Source organism: Tetrao urogallus (assembly GCF_951394365.1).
Source record: "Tetrao urogallus genome assembly, contig: scaffold_244, whole genome shotgun sequence".
In the NCBI taxonomy this organism is placed as follows: Eukaryota; Metazoa; Chordata; class Aves; order Galliformes; family Phasianidae; genus Tetrao; species Tetrao urogallus.
In genome coordinates, this window is record NW_027638963.1 from 1 (window position 1) to 18498 (window position 18498).

Here is an 18498-nt window from a genome sequence, read left to right on the forward strand (position 1 = left end):
CTCGTTAGCATATCAACCCCCGGGTGGGCGGGGCCTGGCGGAGCGGCGTTCCGCTGCTTAACCCTTCAGTGCCCGCGCGTTAATGCTCATTAACTCTGATTAACGCTCATTAAGTTGTAGTTAACTCTCATTAATCCTGCTAGCCCTAATTACTAACATCAGCTGTTCTGAATTAGATCTGAGTAACTCTCGTAACGCTTTCATTAAGTTTTCACTAACGCTTTATTAACCACTAGTTAACTCCCGTTAGCTGTAATTAATTCTCATTAACCTCCAGTTAACTTCTTAGTTAATCCTTATTAGCTCTGGCTAACTCCCACTAATTCTCATTAACCCTAATTAATCCTCACTAAGTCCTAGTTAATTCTCATTAGCCCACGTTTCGTCTCATTTATCACCTTCAATGAGAAAATAATTTAATTATTCCCTATAATAATTAATACATGTTCATCCTCACAAACTACTCGTCAAGCCTGACTCTCATTAGCCTTCCTTGACTTCTCATTAACCCTTCATTAACCACTAATTGGCTGTCATTAACCCCCGGTTATTAAGTCATCATTAAGTCCCCATTAACCATCATTGACTGTCACTGGGTCAAATGGCTGAACCCCAGCATTAATTAACCCCAACCAATCTTCTTTGACCCTAATTAACCCGCACTGACTCCCATTAGCCCCTAAGCAAGATCCCAGTTATGATGGCAGCTGCACTAACTTCTCCCTAATTACACCTATCTCTATTAATCGCTAATTACCCTTTTCTCATAAAGGGGTTTACGGGGCGCACCGCCCCATCCCATCACCATGGCAACACGTTGAGCGGCGCCGCCGGCCGTCAAGCAGCGCAGCGTCGCGCTGAGCCGCCGCAGCGTCGCGCTGAGGAGCCGCGCCGCCGTAAAGCGCTGCCGAGCGCCACTCTGCCGTAAAGCACCGCGTAACAGTAAAGCACCGAAGCACCGCACCTCCCCGTCGCAAAACGTCGCGGCCGGAGCGCGATGGCGGCTCCGGGCCCCGTTGGGGCCGGGCCTGGGGGTCCCGGGGGGGGGAATTCGGGGAACGGAGGCCCCCCCGAGCTGCACCCCCGTACCGGGAGGCTCGTGGCTTTGGCCCCAGGCGGGCGGAGCGCAGCGAGAGCTCAACCAGGCCAGGAATTCAATCACGGGCTGGTGCTGAGCAGGAGGCCGCTGGTGCCGGGCCGAGTCTTCTGTGTCCGCATTGACCGCAAGGTGGGGGGGGCGGGAGGAGTTGGGGGGGATCTGAGGGGGGTCGGGGGGGTCTGAGGGGAATTGGGGCGGGGGGAGGGGCTGTAGGGGGATGGGGGGGAGATGGGGGGGATTGGAGGCAAGTGGGGGGAATTGGGGGGTCTGGGAGGCGCTGGGTTGGTGTGGGAGGGGGAATTGGGTGGGGGTTTGAGGGGGATCGGGGGTCTGAGGGGGATTGGGGCAGGGGAGGGGGCTGTAGGGGGATGGGGGGGAGATGGGGAGGACTGGGGACAATGGTGAGGAATTGGGTCTGGCAGGTGATTGGGAATGGGGAAGGGGTCAAGAGAAGGGGGCTGTAGGGTATTGGGGAGGAGATGGGGGAATTTGGGGCAATGGGAGGGGGGACTGGGGAAGTCTAGGGGGAATTGGGGGGGGCTGTAGGGGGATGGGGGGAGATGGGGGGAATTGGAGGCAATGGGGGGGGGAATTGGGGGGTCTGGGAGGGAGTGGGTTGGTGTGGGGGGGGAATTGAAGGCGTGAGGGGGAATTGGGGCGTGGGGAGGAGGCTGTAAGGTGATGGGGGGAGTTGGGGGGGATTGGGGGCAATGGGGGGGGGATTGGGGGGTCTGGGAGGCGCTGGGTTGGTGTGGGAGGGGGAATTGGGTGGGGGCCTGAGGGGGATCGGGGGTTTGAGGGGAATTGGGGCAGGGGAGGGGGCTGTAAGGGGATGGGGGGGAGATGGGGGGGGATTGGGGGCAATGGGGGGGAATTGGGGGGTCTGGCAGGTGATTGGGAGTGGAGAAGGGGTCATGGGAAGGGGGCTGTAGGGTATTGGGGGGGAGATGGGGGGAATTTGGGGCAATGGGAGAGGGGACTGGGGAAGTCTAGGGGGAATTGGGGGAGGGGGCTGTAGGGTATTGGGGAGGAGATGGGGGATTGGAGGGCACAGGGGGGGACTGGGGGGTCTGGTAGGGGATGGGGACAGGGGAAGGGACATGGGGAGGTGGCTGTAGGGTATTTTGGAGGGAGGTGAGGGGGATTTAGGGTGATGAGGGGGAATTGAAGGGTCTGGGTTGGTGTGGGAGAGGGAATTGGGGAGGTCTGGGGGGGGGTTGGGGCGTGGGGAGGGGGCTGTAGGGTGATTGGGGGAAAAATGGGGGGACTGGGGGGGCGCTGGGAGGGGGAGCTGGGGTGGAACTGGGGGAAATGGGATGGAACTGGGGAAACTGGGGAGGAACAGGGATGGGAATGGGATGGAAAATGAGGAACCAGAATGAAAATCAGGTCTTTAGGATGGGGCTGGGGGTCTTTAGGAAGGGACTGGGGGGTCCCTGGGAGCATTAGGAGGTACTGAGGGCTCTGGGGGTTCATATCCAGCCCCACCACCTCCAGCATTTGGGGTGAATTTCCCTTCTTTAGGTGAACTCGTGGAGCGGCTCCATCGAGGTGGGGGTGACAGCCCAGGATCCCTCCAGCCTGGAGTTTCCCAGCAGCGCCACGGGGCTGAGGGGGGGGTCCTGGGTTCTGTCGGGTCGCTCGGTGCTGCGGGACGGCCGTTCCCTCCGTGACGATTTTGGGCCGGACCTCGATGCCCTGAGCGAAGGGGACAGGGTGGGGGTCCAAGCTACGGCGGGGGGGGAGCTGCACCTGTGGGTCAATGGCAGAGACTATGGGGCGGCTGCCAGCGGGTTGCCCCAAAAAGTTTGGGCTGTGGTGGATCTGTATGGGAAGTGCACGCAGGTGACGGTGGTGGAGGAAGAGGGGGAGGGGGGCGGTGGGGGTGGGGGTGGGGGTGGGGAGGGGGGGTCGGCGTTGCCCCCCGAAGAAGAGGAAGAGGAGGAGGAGGAGGAGGATGGAGAAGAGACGCCTGCGGCGGTGCTGGAGGGTGAGTGTGGGGCTGTAGGGGGAGGAATGGGAGATGTGAGGGGGTTTGGGGGGGTTTGGGGGGGAGTGTGGGGTTTGAGGATGGTTGTAGGGGGGAGGAATGGGAGATCTGTGGGGTCTGGGGGGAGCTGGGGGTGTAGGGAGGGGTTTGGGGAGGAGGAATGGGAGATGTGAGGGGGTTTGGGGGGGAGTGTGGGGTTTGGGGATGGTTGTAGGGGGGAGGAATGGGAGATCTGGGGGGATTTGGGGGTGTGGGGAGAGGTTTGGGGGGAGTTGTGAGGGGGTCTGGGGGAAGCAGGAGGTATTTGGGGGTGTGGATGGGGTTATGGAGGGAGTTGGGGCTGAGTTTGGGCTTTGAGAGCGGTTGTGGGGGGAGGGATGGGAGATGTGAGGGGGTCTGGGGGGGTTTGGGGGAGAGTGTGGGGTTTGGGGATGGTTGTAGGGGGGAGGAATGGGAGATTTGGGGGGAGCTGGGGGTGTGTGGAGGGGTTTGGGAATGAGAAATGGGAGATGTGAGGGGGTTTGGGGAGGAATGTGGGGTTTGGGGATGGTTGTAGGGGGGTGGGATGGGAGATCTGGGGGGAGCTGAGGGTGTATGGAGGGGTTTGGGGAGGAGGAATGGGAGATGTGAGGGGGTCTGGGGGGAACTGGGGGTTTGGGGGGAGTTGTGAGAGGGTCTGGGGTAAGCAGGGGGCATTTGGGGGTGTGGATGGGGTTATGGAGGGAGCTGGGGATGTGGGGGGGGAATTGCAGGTGTGGAGGGGATTATGGGGGGTTTGACGTGGGGAGGGGGTCTATAGGGGACTTGGGAACTTTAGGGTAAGGAGGGGGGGTTGGAAGAGTAGGGGGAGGGGGGATTTTGGGGGGATGCAGGGTGTGGGAGGGGTTTGGGGGGGATTTGGGGTGTGGGGAGGAGAGATGGGGGATTTGGGGAGCTTTGAGGTGGGGGAGGGGGGGTGGGGCTTGGAGGGGGTTATGGGGGGAGTGAGGATTTGCGGGGGTTGGGGGGGGTTGGGTGGGGATTTAGAGGGTGGGCAGGGAAATTTGGGGTGTGGGGAAGGGGCTGTGGTGGTTTGGGAGGGGATTTGGGGTGCAGGGAGGGAGCAGCGAGTGCTGGGGGTCAATGGGGGGGGCTTTGGGGTGTGGAAAAAGGGCTACTGGGGGACGTGGGGGAGATGGGGGGGTTGGAGGGATTTGGGCTGTGGGGGGGGGGTTATTGGGGGTGCGTGGGGGGGCTCGGGGGGAATAGAAGGGGGTACGAGGGGATTTGGGGGGTGTTTGGGGTGTGGGAAATGGGTTTGGTGGGCTGTTGGGGGGGTGTGGGGGGGATTTGGGGTTTGGGGGGGCACTGAGGGCTGAGCGGTGCTTGTTGTGCCCCCCCCCCAGCGCTGCCCCCCCCGGCCCCGGCCTCCCCGCACCCCCAGTCCCGCCCGGAGCAATTCCCAGACAACCTGGAGACCCCCGACGGTGAGAGGGGTGGGGGTCCGGATGGAGGAGACCGCTGGTGGGCGGGGCTTATCTGTTTGTGGGCGGGGCTTGGCCGGGGGGGGGGGGGGTCCAGTGCTGTGAGGCGAATGTGTACCGGCCTGGTGGGCGGGGCTTAGCCGTATGGGCGGGGCCTAACCCCAATGTGGGCGGGGCAAAGCGCGAGGGGCGGAGCTTGTGGTGCTTCCAATCGAAAGAACGGATTTTGGGGAATGAATGAATGAGTGGCGTTTTGTCGGGACGAATGAATGGATGGGAGCATTTCTGGGTGGGAGGGGCTTGATCTCATGGGCGGAGCCTGCTCGATAGGGGGCGTGTCCAAAGTGAAAGGGGCGGGGCTTTCACTGTCCCCGCCCCTACAGCAAATGAATGAATGAATGGACGAATGAATGGACATGTGCATTTCTGGGTGGGAGGGGCTTGATTTCATGGGCGGAGCCTGCTCGATAGGGTGGGCGTGTCCAAAGTGAAAGGGGCGGGGCTTTCACTGCCCCCGAAATGGATGAATGAATGGGAAACGAGCGCAGGAATGAAAGCTTGGATGAATGAATGAGCGAATTAACGGCTGAGCGGAAGGTTGGGCTGGGGGGTGGGGCCTGCTCGAAAGGGGTGTGGCCATCCCCTCGTGTGGGCGTGGCCAGGCTCAGTGGGCGGAGCCTCCCCCCAAGCAGCAGGCAGGCTGAAGCCCCTCTGCCATTTCATGCTGTCCTGTCGGATGTGTTGAGGTGGGGGGGGGTCTCACGGCCCCCCCTCTGGCTGCCCCCCCTCGGTTAGGTGCAGCGTGGACGGGGCCGGCTGTGGGGCCGTCCAACGAAGCTCTGCTGTTCCACGAGAAGTGCGGGGCCCTCATCAAACTCAGCAATGGACACAAGACGGCCGAGCGCCGGCGCCCACTCGATGAGTTCAACAACGGCGTGGTGCTGACCAACAGGCCTCTGCGGGATGGGGAGATGTTTGAGGTGGGCTCGGAGGGGGCGTCCTGGGGGTCTTAGGAGGGAATTTGAAGCCATAGGGAACAACGGGGGGGGGGGGGGAGATCTTAGGGGAACCAGTGGGTATTTGGGGTGACCTAAATGGGGACTGGGGGGTCATGGAGGGGATTTAAGGGGATTCTGGAGGGAATGGAGGGGCGTCTGGGGGGTCCTAGAGAAGAACTGGGGAGATCCACGAGGGATCTTGGAGGTCCTGGAAGGTAAATACTTAAACAGGGGGGGTCCTGAAAGGTATTCAGGGGGTTCTGGAGGGCTTTTAGGGGATCCTAGGGGGAATTGAGGAGCATTGGAGGCCCTGCAGGGGAGTTAGGAAAACGCTGTGGGTGTCCTGGAGACGCTTCAGGAGATCCTAGGGGAGGATCTGGGAGCCTTAAAGAGCAGCTGGGGGGGTCGTGGGGGTCCTGGAGGGCGTCTCTGGGGTCGAGGGGGGAACTGGGAGACCTAGGGAATAACTGGGGGGGTCCTGGAGGGTATTTGGGGGGGGGCCTGGGGGGAATCGAGGGGCATTTAGGAGATCCTAAGAATGTCCCGGTGGTCCTGAAGAGCATTTAGGGGGGTCCTGAAGGGCAACTGGGGGGGTCCTGGTGGTCCTGGAGAGTATTTACAGGATGCTAGGAGGAAGCGAGGGGTGTTTGGCAGATCTTAGAGGGGAACCAGGGGGAGTCCTGGGGGTCTTGGGGGGTCCTGAATAACCTTTAGGGGATCCTAGGGGGGTATTGAGGAGCATCTGGGAGATCCTGGAGGGGGACTGGGGGGATTTTAAGGGGTCCTGAGGGAGCAACTGGGGGGGGGAGTCCTAGGGAGAACTGAGCTGATCCTTAGGGGGACCCCAAGGAAACCAGGCGGGGCTTTGGGGTATTTGGGGTGGGGGGTCCCATGGCTGCCCCCCCCCTCAGATCCGCATCGACAAACTGGTGGACAAGTGGTCGGGTTCCATCGAGATCGGGGTGACGGCGCACAACCCCAACAGCCTGGAGTACCCGGCCACCATGACCAACCTGCGCTCGGGTGGGTGCCCTCCTTTAATTAACGCCTCCCTCCGCGGCTAATTAATGAACCCCCCCCCCCACCCCCCCCGCTCTTAATTAACGCTCTTCCCCCTCCTTGAATTAGGCACCATCATGATGAGCGGATGCGGGATCACCAACGGCAAAGGGACGCGGCGCGAGTACTGCGAGTTCAGCCTGGATGAGCTGCAGGTGCCCCCCCTGCACCCCCCACATTTTGGAGGGGGGGTCCCCAAGATTCCTCCTGCCCCTGTGTCCACAAGGAAGGACAATGTGACGCCCCCAGCCCCCAAATCCCCCCCCCCAAGGCCCCCATCCCCTCCTTAAACCCATCTCATCGCAGGGCAGGGGACCCAAATATCCCCAGTTTTGCCCTGAACTCCTCCAGCCCCATTGAGGGGGGGGGACACCCTTACCCGTCTGGGCAACCTTAGGGATTGGGGGGGGGGGGGCTCGGGTCCCCCATGTGTCCCTGTCCCCCCCTGCCCAGGAAGGGGACCACATCGGGTTGACGAGGAAAGCCAACAACGCGCTGCATTTCTACATCAACGGAGTCGACCAAGGTGGGGACATCGGGGGGGGGTGGGGGGTGGGGGGTGGGGATGGGGGGAGGGGGACATCAGGAGGGGGTGGGGGGATGGGGGAGGGGGGGGACAGTGGGGGGGGTGGGGGGATGAGGGGGTGGGGACAGCGGGGGGGGTGGGGGGATGAGGGGGTGGGGACAGCGGGGGGGATGTGGGGGGGGAACGTGGGGACAGTGGGGGGGGGGTGGGACAGTGGGGGGGACAGAGGGGGGGGTGGGGACAGTGGGCGGGGGGACGGGGACGGGGGGTTGGGGGACAACGGGAGGACTTGGAGGAACAGAGACACTGGGGGCTTGGCGGGATTTATGAAGGTGGGGACACCGGGGGCACGCGGGGACGTGGGAGTGAGGATGTGGGGACGTCGGGGGGGTGGGGACGCAGTGGGACACCGGGACACCGAGGGGCTGTGAGGAGGAGGACGTCGGGGTCACCGTGGGCATCGTTCCCATCCTCGTGGTCTCTGTGTCAGCCCCGGTAGACAGGGAGGTGACACGAGGCTCCCCACTGCTGTCCCCAAGTTCTTGGTGTTCCCTGTGTCTGAGGGGGCACTGATGTCCCCGTGGTGGCTGTGGGTGACGTCCCCATCCTCATGGTGACACCCGTGTCAACGTGCCGTGAGCGGGAGGGGACACGGGGGTCCCCAAAGTCAACATCCCTTGATTGAGAGGGAACGAAGCTGTCCCCATGGTGACCACGGGTGACGTCCCCATCCTCTCGGTGTCCCCAACCTCAACACCACTCAACCAGCAGGGGACACGGATGTCTCCGTGCTGTCCCCACCAGGTGTCCTCCACGTCAGCGTGACTTGGGGTGAACACGGGGGTCCCTGGGTGATGTCCCCACCCTTGTGACATCCCTGAAGCGATGGGGAGGGGGCAGAGTTGTCCCTAGGACAGCTGATGTCCCCATCGTCTCGGTGTCCCCAGCCTCAACACCGGGAGGAGACGCAGATGTCTCCATGATGGCCGTGGGTGATGCCCTGATGTCCCCATCCTCTTGGTGTCCCCAATGTTGACACCACTCAACCAGGAGGGGACACGGAGGTCTCCATCATGGCCATGACGTCCCCATCCTTTCGGTGTCCCCTGTGTCAACACCACACAACTGGGAGGAAATCCGGACGTCCCTCGGGTGCCGTCTCACCCCGGGGGTCGCCTTGGGGACCCTGCAGGTGACCCCAACCCCCCCACGCCGTCCCTTCTGCTGTCCCCAGGGGTGGCCACGACGCTGACCCCGCTGGTGGTGTACGGGGTGGTGGATCTGTACGGCATGGCAGTGAAGGTGACCATCGTCCACACGCACAACGCCAGCGACCGCCTGCGCCGCACCAACGCCATCCTGCGCGCCCTGTCCCCCCCTTGTCCCCCCCAGCAGACCCCTGCCACCTCCGGACCCCCCCTGACCCCTCCCGTACCCCGGCTGCAGTTTCATCCCAACTGTGGGCAGAAGGCGGCTGTGGTCAACGAGGGGAGGACGGCGCTGCGGCCGCAGTGAGTGGCGTGGGGACGCTGGGGGGGGGGGGACGGGACACGTTGGGGGGGGACATTGGGGGGTGGGATATGGGGGGGGACCTGGGGGCACTGAGGACGTTAAGGGGGCGACTTCGGATGGTGGGATGAAGGGGAGACGTTGAGGAGGTGGGGGGAGGTGGGAGGGGGGGGGGGAGGTGAGGGTGAGGGGAGGGGGGGCCTGGGGACATTGAGGGGATGTGGGGACGCTGTAAGGACCTGGGGGGGTAGGGGGGCAGTGGGGACATCGAAGGGACATCGGGAGGAGATGTGGGGCATCGTAAGGACGTGAGGGGGACACGGGGTGATATTGGGGTGTGTGGGGACATCATGAGGACATTATGGGGACACTGGGGTGATATTGGGACAGCAGGGGCATCATAGGGACAGTATGGGGACACAGGGGTGACGTGGGGACAGCAGGGGCATTGTAAGGGCATTATGGGGACATGGGAATGATATTAGGGTGTGTGGGGACATGATAAGGACATTATGGGGACGCTGGGTGATGTGGGGACAGCAGGGGCATCATAAGGACATTATGGGGACATTGGGGTGATATTGGGGTGCATGGGGACATCATAAGGACATTATGGGGACACGGGGGTGATGCTGGGATATTAGGGGCTGCAGGGGGGAGCATGGGGACAGTGGGGACATGGAGGGATTTGGGGACATGGGGACACGGAGGGAACCTTAAGGGTAGAGGAAGGACAGGGGGACATTGAAGGACGCGGTGACACTGGGGGCACAGATGACTCTGGGACTCTTGGGGTCACGCTGCCCTCCTCCACCACGCTGTCCCCATGTCCCCATATCCACGTGCCAATGGCTTCCCAATGGTCCCCATGACGTCCCCATGTCCCTCTGATGTCCCACTGCCCCTCTCCCCAGTTCCAGTGGCTTCCCTGTGGTGTCCCCCTGATGTCCCATGTCCCCCTGATGTCCCATTGCCCCCCTCCCCAGTTCCTCTGCCTTCCCAATGGCTTCCCAATGATGTCCCCATGATGTCCCCATGTCCCCCTGATGTCCCATTGTCCCCATCCCCTCATGCCAATGGCTTCCCAATGGTGTCCCCATGATGTCCCTGTGTCCCCTGATGTCCCACTGCCTCCCTCCCCAGTTCCAGTGGCTTCCCAATGGTGTCCCCCTGATGTCCCCATGTCCCCCTGATGTCCCATTGTCCCCATCCCCACATCCCAACAGCTTCCCAACGTTGTCTCCATGATGTCCCATTGCCCCCCTCCCCACTACCAATGGCTTCCCAGCGGCATCCCCATGATGTCCCCATGTCCTCCTGATGTCCCATTGTCCCCATCCCCACATCCCAATGGTGTCCCTATGATATTCCCCTACCCATATGTCCCCATGGTGTCCCCCTGATGTCCTACTGCCCCCCTCCCCACTACCAATGGCTTCCCAATGGTGTCCCCATGATGTCCCCATGTCCTCCTGATGTCCCCATGGTGTCCCCATGTCCCCCTGATGTCCCATTTTCCCCATCCCCTCATGCCAATGGCTTCCCAATGGTGTCCCCCTGATGTCCCCATGATGTCCCCATGTCCCCCTGATGTCCCATTGTCCCCATCCCCACATCCCAACAGCTTCCCAACGTTGTCTCCATGATGTCCCATTGCCCCCCTCCCCACTACCAATGGCTTCCCAGCGGCATCCCCATGATGTCCCCATGTCCTCCTGATGTCCCATTGTCCCCATCCCCCCATCCCAATGGTGTCCCTATGATATTCCCCTACCCATATGTCCCCATGGTGTCCCCCTGATGTCCTACTGCCCCCCTCCCCACTACCAATGGCTTCCCAATGGTGTCCCCGTGATGTCCCCATGTCCTCCTGATGTCCCCATGGTGTCCCCATGTCCCCCTGATGTCCCATTTTCCCCATGCCCTCATGCCAATGGCTTCCCAATGGCGTCCCCATGGTGTCCCCATGTCCCCCTGATGTCCCATTGTCCCCATCCCCAGTTCCAATGGCTTCCCTGTGGTGTCCCCATGATGTCCCATGTCCCCCTGATGTTCCACTGCCCCCCTCCCCAGTTCCAACAGCTTCCCAACAGCGTCCCTATGATGTCCCCATGTCCCCCTGATGTCCCATTGTCCCCATCCCCTCATGCCAATGGCTTCCCAATGGTGTCCCCATGATGTCCCCATGTCCCCCTGATGTCCCACTGCCCCTCTCCCCAGTTCCAATGGCTTCCCAAGGCCGTCCCTATGTCCCCCTGATGTCCCATTTTCCCCATCCCCTCATGCCAATGGCTTCCCCATGGTGTCCCCATGGTGTCCCCATGGTGTCCCCATGGTGTCCCCATGTCCCCCTGATGTCCCACTGCCCCCCTCCCCATCCCCACGCCTTCCCAGCGTCGTCCCCCCCACATCCCCACATCGCCCCCGTTCCCGCGTCCCCACGGCGTCCCCACGCCTTGTCCCCCCGCAGCGCCACGGACGACTTCAACCACGGCGTGGTGCTGAGCGCGCGGGCGCTGCGGGACAACGAGTTGTTCCAGGTGCGCATCGACAAGATGGTGGACAAGTGGGCCGGCTCCATCGAGATCGGCGTCACCACGCACAGCCCCGCTCACCTCCAGCTGCCCTCCACCATGACCAACCTGCGCTCCGGTGCGTCCCCTGCGTCCCCTGGGGCTTCCCGAGGTCCTTATGGGGTCTTTTCCCTGTGTCCCCCGTTGGGTCGACCGCTTTACGGTGCCCCCGTCGGCCTTGTGCTGAACCTGTGGGGTCCCCCTGGGGTCAGTAGGCCGTTCCCAAGGGGTCCCCAAGGTCTTTTGTGGGTCCCCAAGGGGTCCCCGACAGCCCGACGGTGTCCGTGTGGGTCTCCGTTCAATGTCCCGTGTCCTTATGATGTCCCTGTTGGGTCTCCAACATCCCCACGGTGTCCCCATGGGGTCCCCAAGTGGCCCCTGGTGTCCCTTTGAGTCTCCAATGTCCCTGTTGTGTCCTTATGGTGTCCCCATGGGGTCTCCCATGTCCTTAGGAGGTCCCCAAGGGATCCCTGTGTCCCGGGGGTCTCCAATGACCCCACAGAGACCCCAAGACCCCAACTGTGCTGCGTTGTCACTATTGGGTTTCTAACGTCCCCACGGTGTCCCCATGGGGTCCCCAAGTGGCCCCTGGTGTCCCTATGGGTCTCCGGTGTCCCTGTCGTGTCCTTACGGTGTCCCCATGGAGTCTCCACGTCCTTACGAGGTCCCCAAGGGATCCCTGTGTCCCCAGCATCCCTATGTTGTCCCCATTGGGTCTGCCATGTCCCTATGGTGTCCCCATTGGGTGTCCCCTGTTCCTGTGACATCCCCATGGGGTGTCCCCTGTCCTCATAACATCGCCGTTGGTTCTCCAGTGTGGGGACACTTCTATCCCCCCATGTCCCCATGGGGCCTCCGAGACCCTTTAGGATGTTCCCGGGGGTCTCCAGTGACCCCACAGAGACCCCAAGACCCCAACTGTGCTGCGTTGTCCTCATGGTGTCCCTGTTGGATCTCCCGATGTCCTCACAGTGTCCCCATGGGGTCCCCAAGTGGTCCCTGGTGTCCCTGTTGGATCTCCAATGTCCCTGCTGTGTCCCTATGGTGTCCCCATGGGGTCTCCCATGTCCTTACGAGGTCCCCAAGGGATCCCTGTGTCCCTGATGTCCCTATGGCTTCCCCATGGGGTCTCCCATATCCTTATGGGGTTCCCAAGGGATCCCTGTGTCCCCAACATCCCTATGGTGTCCCCATGGGGTCTCCCATGTCCTTACAAGGTCCCCAAGGGATCCCTGTGTCCCCAGCGTCCCTGAGTTGTCCCCATTGGGTCTGCCATGTCCCTATGGTGTCCCCATTGGGTTTCCTCTGTTTCTGTGACGTCCCCATGGGATGTCCCATGTCCTCATAACGTCGCTGTTGGTTCTCCAGTGTGGGGACACTTCTATCCCCCCATGTCCCCATGGGGCCTCCCAGATCCTTTAGGATGTTCCCGGGGGTCTCCAGTGACCCCACAGAGACCCCAAGACCCCAACTGTGCTGCGTTGTCCCCACGGTGTCCCTGTTGGGTTTCCAACGTCCCCACGGTGTCCCCATGAGGTCCCCAAGTGGCCCCTGGTGTCCCTGTGGGTCTCCAATGTCCCTGCTGTCTCCCTATAGTGTCCCCATGGGGTCTCCATGTCCTTACGAGGTCCCCAAGGGATCCCTGTGTCCCCAGCGTCCCTATGGTGTCCCCATTGAGCCTGCCATGTCCTTGTGACGTCCCCATTGCGTGTCCCCTGTCCTTATGAGGTCCCCTTTGGTTCTCCAGTGTCCTCACGGTGTCCCCATGGGGCCTCCCAGACCCTTTAGGATGTTCCTGGGGGTCTCCAGTGACCCCACAGAGACCTCAAGACCCCAACTGTGCTGCGGTGTCCTCACGGTGTCCCTGTTGGGTCTCCAACGTCCCCATGAGGTCCCCAAGTGGCCCCTGGTGTCCCTGTGGGTCTCCAATGTCCCTGCTGTGTCCCTATGGTGTCCCCATGGGGTCTCCCATGTCCTTATGAGGGTCCCTGTGGGATCCGTGTGTCCTTGATGTCCCTATGATGTCCCCATGGGGTCTCCCATGTCCTTACGGGGTCCCCAAGGGATCCCTGTGTCCCCAATATCCCTTGATGTCCCCACTGGGAGTCCCCTGTCCTTACGATGTCCCCCTGGTCTCCAGTGCCCTTACGATGTCCCCAAACTCCCTGAGACGTCCCCACGACGTCCCCGTCGTCCTTACGACGTATCCCTGGGGTCCCCGACGTCCTTCCGGCATCTGCTGGTGGCCCCCTGGGGTCCCCACGTCCCCGACGCCTCCGCAGCGTCCCTGACGTCCCCCCGCTGTCCCCAGGCACGTGGATGATGACGGGCAATGGGGTGATGCACAACGGGACCACCGTCCTCGATGAGTACGGCCACAACCTGGACCGCCTGAAGGTGGGACCCTGGAAGGTGGCATCCCAGGGGGTGACAACGTGTGACACTGCGGGCGGCGGCGCCCCTTGGGGGTGGGGGACGCTGGGGAGGTGGCATCGTAGGGTGGGGATGTTTGAGGGGGTGACATCCCATGGGGATGGCGTGTGGGGAGGTGACATCTGGTGAGGGTGGCACTTGGGGCAGTGACACTTGGGGAGGTGACATCTTGCAGGGGTGACACTTGGGGAGGTGGCACTTGGGGACGTGATGTCCCACAGCCGTGACACTTGGGGAGGTGCCATCCCACAGGAATGACACCTGGGGAGGTGACATCTCATGAGGGTGACACTTGGGGTGGTGACACTTGGGAAGGTGTCACTTGGGGGGTGATGTCCCACAGCCATGACACATGGGGAGGGGACACTTGGGGAGGTGATGTCCCTTAGGGGTGACACTTGGGGTGGTGACACTTGGGAAGATGGAACTTGGGGAGGTGATGTCCCACAGGGGTGACACTTGAGGGGGTGACATCCCATGGGAATGACAAGTGGGGAGGTGACATCTCATGAGGGTGACACTTGGGGAGGTGGCACTTTGGGTGGTGATGTCCCACAGCAGTGACACTTGGGGAGGGGACATTTGGGGGGGTGGCACTTGGGGAGGTGACGTCCCACGAAGGTGGCACTTGGGGAGGTGGTCCTGCTGAGGGTTGCCCTTGTGGCCGTGCCATCTCGGGGAGGGGTGTCCCGTGCAGGGTGACGCGGCGTTGTCCCCAGGCAGGTGACACGGTGGGGGTGGTGCGGCGGGACGATGGCACCCTGCACTTCTTTGTCAACGGCGCCGCGCAGGGCCCTGCGGCCTGGAACGTGCCCCCAAACGTCTACGCTGTGGTCGACCTCTATGGGCAGGCAGCTCAGGCCACCATCGTGGAGGACGGTGGTGAGGGATGGGGACACGGGGGGACATCGGGGAGGGGGGGATTGGGGGCGTGGGGATGTGAAGATGAGGGCGTGGGGTGATTGGGGTGGGGGTTTGGGGACCTGAGAGCAAGGGGGTGGGGATGGAGGGTGGGGATTTGGGGGCAGTGGGGCACTGGGGTGAAGGTTTGGGGACATTGGGATGAGGGTTTGGGGTGGTGGGGATATCAGGGTGAAGGTTGGGGAGCCTGATTCAAGATTAAGGGGAGTGGGGGGGCATGGGGACATTGGGGTGGGGGTTTGGGGATGTGGGAACGTAGGGGTGGGGGTTTGGGGGCATTGGGGTGGGGTTTGGGGACCTCAGAGCAAGGGGGTGGGGACGAACAATGAGGATTTAGGGGCAGTGGGGCAGTGGGGGAAAGGTTTGGGGACATTGGGATGGAAATTTGGGGTGGTGGGGATATCAGGGTGAAGGTTGTGGAGCCTGGTACAGGATTTAGGGGGACTGGGGGGCATGGGGACATTGGGGTGAGGATTTGGGGATGTGGGAACATAGGGGTGGGGGTTTGGGGGCATTGGGTGGCGTTTGGGGACCTCAGAGTAAGGGTGTGGGGACAAAGGATGAGGATTTGGGGCCACGTGGCACAGGGGTGAAGGTTTGGGGACGTGAGGGTGAGGATTTGGGGACGTTGGCTCAAGGCTTTGGGGATGTGGGGACACAAAGATGAGATGTGGGGACATTGGGGTGGGGGTTTGGGGACCTGAGAGCAAGGGGGTGGGGATGGAGGATGGGGATTTGGGGACAGTGGGGCAGTGGGGTGAAGGTTTGGGGACATTGGGATGGAAATTTGGGGTGTTGGGGATATCAGGGTGGGGGGTTTGGGGAGCCTGGTTGAAGATTTAGGGGGACTGGGGGGATGTGGGGACATTGGGGTGAGGATTTGGGGATGTGGGAACATAGGGGTGGGGGTTTGGGGGCATTGGGGTGGGGTTTGGGGACTTCAGAGTAAGGGTGTGGGGACAAAGGATGAGGATTTGGGGCCATGTGGCACTGGGGTGAAGGTTTGGGGACGGGAGGGTGAGAATTGGGGATGTTGGATCAAGGCTTTGGGGATGTGGGGACACAACGATGAGATGTGGGGACATTGGGGTGGGGGTTTGGGGCTTTGGGGACTTCAGAGCAAGGGTGTGGGGACGTGAGGATGGGGATTTAGGGGCAGTGGAGCAGTGGGGTGAAGGTTTGGGGACATTGGGATGAGGGTTTGGGGTGGTGGGGATATCAGGGTGAAGGTTGGGGAGCCTGGTTGAAGATTTAGGGGGACTGGGGGGGTGTGGGGACATTGGGGTGAGGATTTGGGGGCGTCAAATCCAGAGCATGGGGACGTGAGGATGAGGATTTGGGGGCAGTGGGGTGAAGGTTTGGGGGGCACGGGGATGGGAAATGGGGACATCGGGGTGCGGGTTTGGGGGCGTTGGATCGAGGTTTCGGTGGGCAGCAGAAAGATGAGGATTTGGGGACATCGAGGTGGGGGGTGGGGGGACATGGGTCGAGATTTTAGGGGGCGTGGGGACAAAAGGGGCTCTGGGGACGACGGGGGGGGGGCAGTTTGGGGACACCGGATGGAGATTCTGGGGAAGGTTGGGGACATAAAGGGGGGGCCTGACCCCGTCCCCCCTCCCCAGAGCTGCCACCAGAGCTGTCCCCAGGGGGGTCTCCTCTGTCCCCTCCGCTGCCGTCCCCTGGCGGGGGCTCAGAGCTGCGCTTCCACCGGCGCCACGGCGCCAACGCTCTGCTCACCAACGGCGGCCGCACGGCGCTGCGCCAGAACTGCCGCGCAGAGTTCAACGACGCCATCGTGGTCTCCAACAGGTCGGCACCCCATGAAATGGGGCTGAAACCCCCTAAGATGGGGCTGGGAGCTCGTAAGAAGAACCTCCGTCCCATCATCTTAATGCGAAACCCCCTAATGTGGGGCTAAAGCTCTGTCATCTGATCCTAGGAGCTCATAATCTGGCACTAAACCCCCATAATCTGGCACTAAACCCCCATAATCTGGCACTAAACCCCCATAATCTGACACTAAACCCCCATAGTCTGGTACTAAAACCCATAATCAGGCACTAACCCCATAATCTGACACTAAACCCCCATAATCTGACACTAAACCCCCATAATCTGACACTAAACCCCATAATCTGGCACTAAACTCCCATAATCTGGCACTAAACTCCCATAATCTGACACTAACCCCCACAATCTGGCACTAAACCCCCATAATCTGGCGCTACATCCCATAATCTGACTGAAAACCCCATAATCTGTCACTAAACCCCCATATTCTGGCACTAAAACCCATAATCAGGCACTAAACCCCATAATCTGACACTAAACCCTCATAATATGACTGAAAACCCCCAGAACCTGGCACTAACCCTTATAATATGGCAGTAAACCCCATAATCTGACTGAAAACCCCCATAATCTGACACTACACCCAATAATATGGCAGTAAACCCCATAATCTGACTCTAATCCCTATAATCTGATTGAAAGCCCCAATAATGTGACCCTAAACCCCCATAATCTGGCACTAAACCCCCATAATATGGCCCTAAACCCCGTAATCTGACAATAAACTCCCATAATCTGGCACTAAACCCCCATAATCTGACTGAAAACCGCCATAATCTGACACAAAACCCCCATACTCTGACACTAAACCCCCACAATCTGGCACTGAGCCCCCGCAATCTGGCACTGAACCCCCATTATCTGGCACTAAGTCCCATAATCTGACTGAAAACCCCATAATCTGGCACTAAACCCCCACAATCTGGCACTAAGGCCCCATAATATGACCCTAAACCCCCATAATGTGATCCAAAACCCCTATAATCTGGCCCTAAACCCCATAATCTGGCACCAAACCCCCATAATCTGAGACTAAATTGCCATAATGTGAGGCTAAACCCCCATAATTGAACACTAAACCCCCATTATCTGACATTAAACCCCATAATCTGGCACTAAGCAACCATAATCTGACACTAAGGCCCCATAATCTGGCACTAAGACCCCATAATCTGACTTTAAACCCCCATAATCTGGCAGTAAACCCCCGTAATATGACTTAAAACCCCCATAACCTGGCACTAACCCCATGATATGGCACTAAACCCCCATAATCTGACTGAAAGCCGCCATAATCTGACACTAAACCCCCACAATCTGGCACTGAACCCCCATAATCTGGCACTAAGTCCATAATCTGACTGAAAACCCCATAATCTGGCACTGAACACCATAATGTGATCCTAAATCCCCATAATCTGTCACTAAACCCCCACAATCTGACTGAAACCCTCCATAATCTGACACTAAACCCCTATAATGTGACCCTAAACCCCATAATATGGCCCTAAACCCCCATAGTCTGACACTAAGACTCCATAATTTGATCCTAAACCCCCATAATGTGACCCTAATCCCCATAATCTGGCCCTAATCCCCCATAACCTGGCCCTAACTCCTGCACAATCTGCCCCGATGGCCTCAAATGTGCTCCTGGGACCCCAAAATGTCGTCATCGTCGTCCCCCCCCCCAGGGCGCTGCGGGACGGGGAGCTGTTTGAGATCGTCATCCAGAAGATGGTGGATCGCTGGTCGGGGTCCATCGAGGCGGGTGAGGTGGGGGGACGGGGGACGTATGGGGGGAGATGGGGGGCACAGCTTGAGGGGGGAGCCGTCGGGGGACGTTTGGGGACGTGCTGGGGGACAAAGTGACGGAAGGTTGGGGGATATGGGGTGAGGATGTGGGGGATGGATGGGGGTCCACCCCAAAGGACGTGGGGGGGGCGAGTGGGGACACCTGAGGAGGGCGTGGGGATATGGGGGGCGATACGGGGGGACAATTAAGGACATCTGGGGGGACAGCTGGGGATATGGGGGGGGGGACATCTGGGGTCAATTGGGGACACATGGGGGGCA

The 18498-nt window shown here is 60.7% G+C and overlaps 1 protein-coding gene across 1 annotated transcript; it reads left to right on the forward strand.

Moving 5' to 3' along the window:
• Positions 1 to 997: 997 nt before the first annotated feature.
• On the forward strand, positions 998 to 18193 carry NEURL4 (neuralized E3 ubiquitin protein ligase 4; the record flags this gene model as incomplete). Its single annotated transcript, XM_079551098.1, has 13 exons — positions 998 to 1228; positions 2624 to 3089; positions 4475 to 4555; positions 5348 to 5532; positions 6462 to 6573; positions 6679 to 6764; positions 7063 to 7135; positions 8370 to 8646; positions 11115 to 11296; positions 13529 to 13614; positions 14370 to 14532; positions 16194 to 16380; positions 18117 to 18193. Coding segments are annotated over 13 exons (2206 nt in total), but the record flags the coding sequence as incomplete, so codon positions are not given.
• Positions 18194 to 18498: the final 305 nt, after the last annotated feature.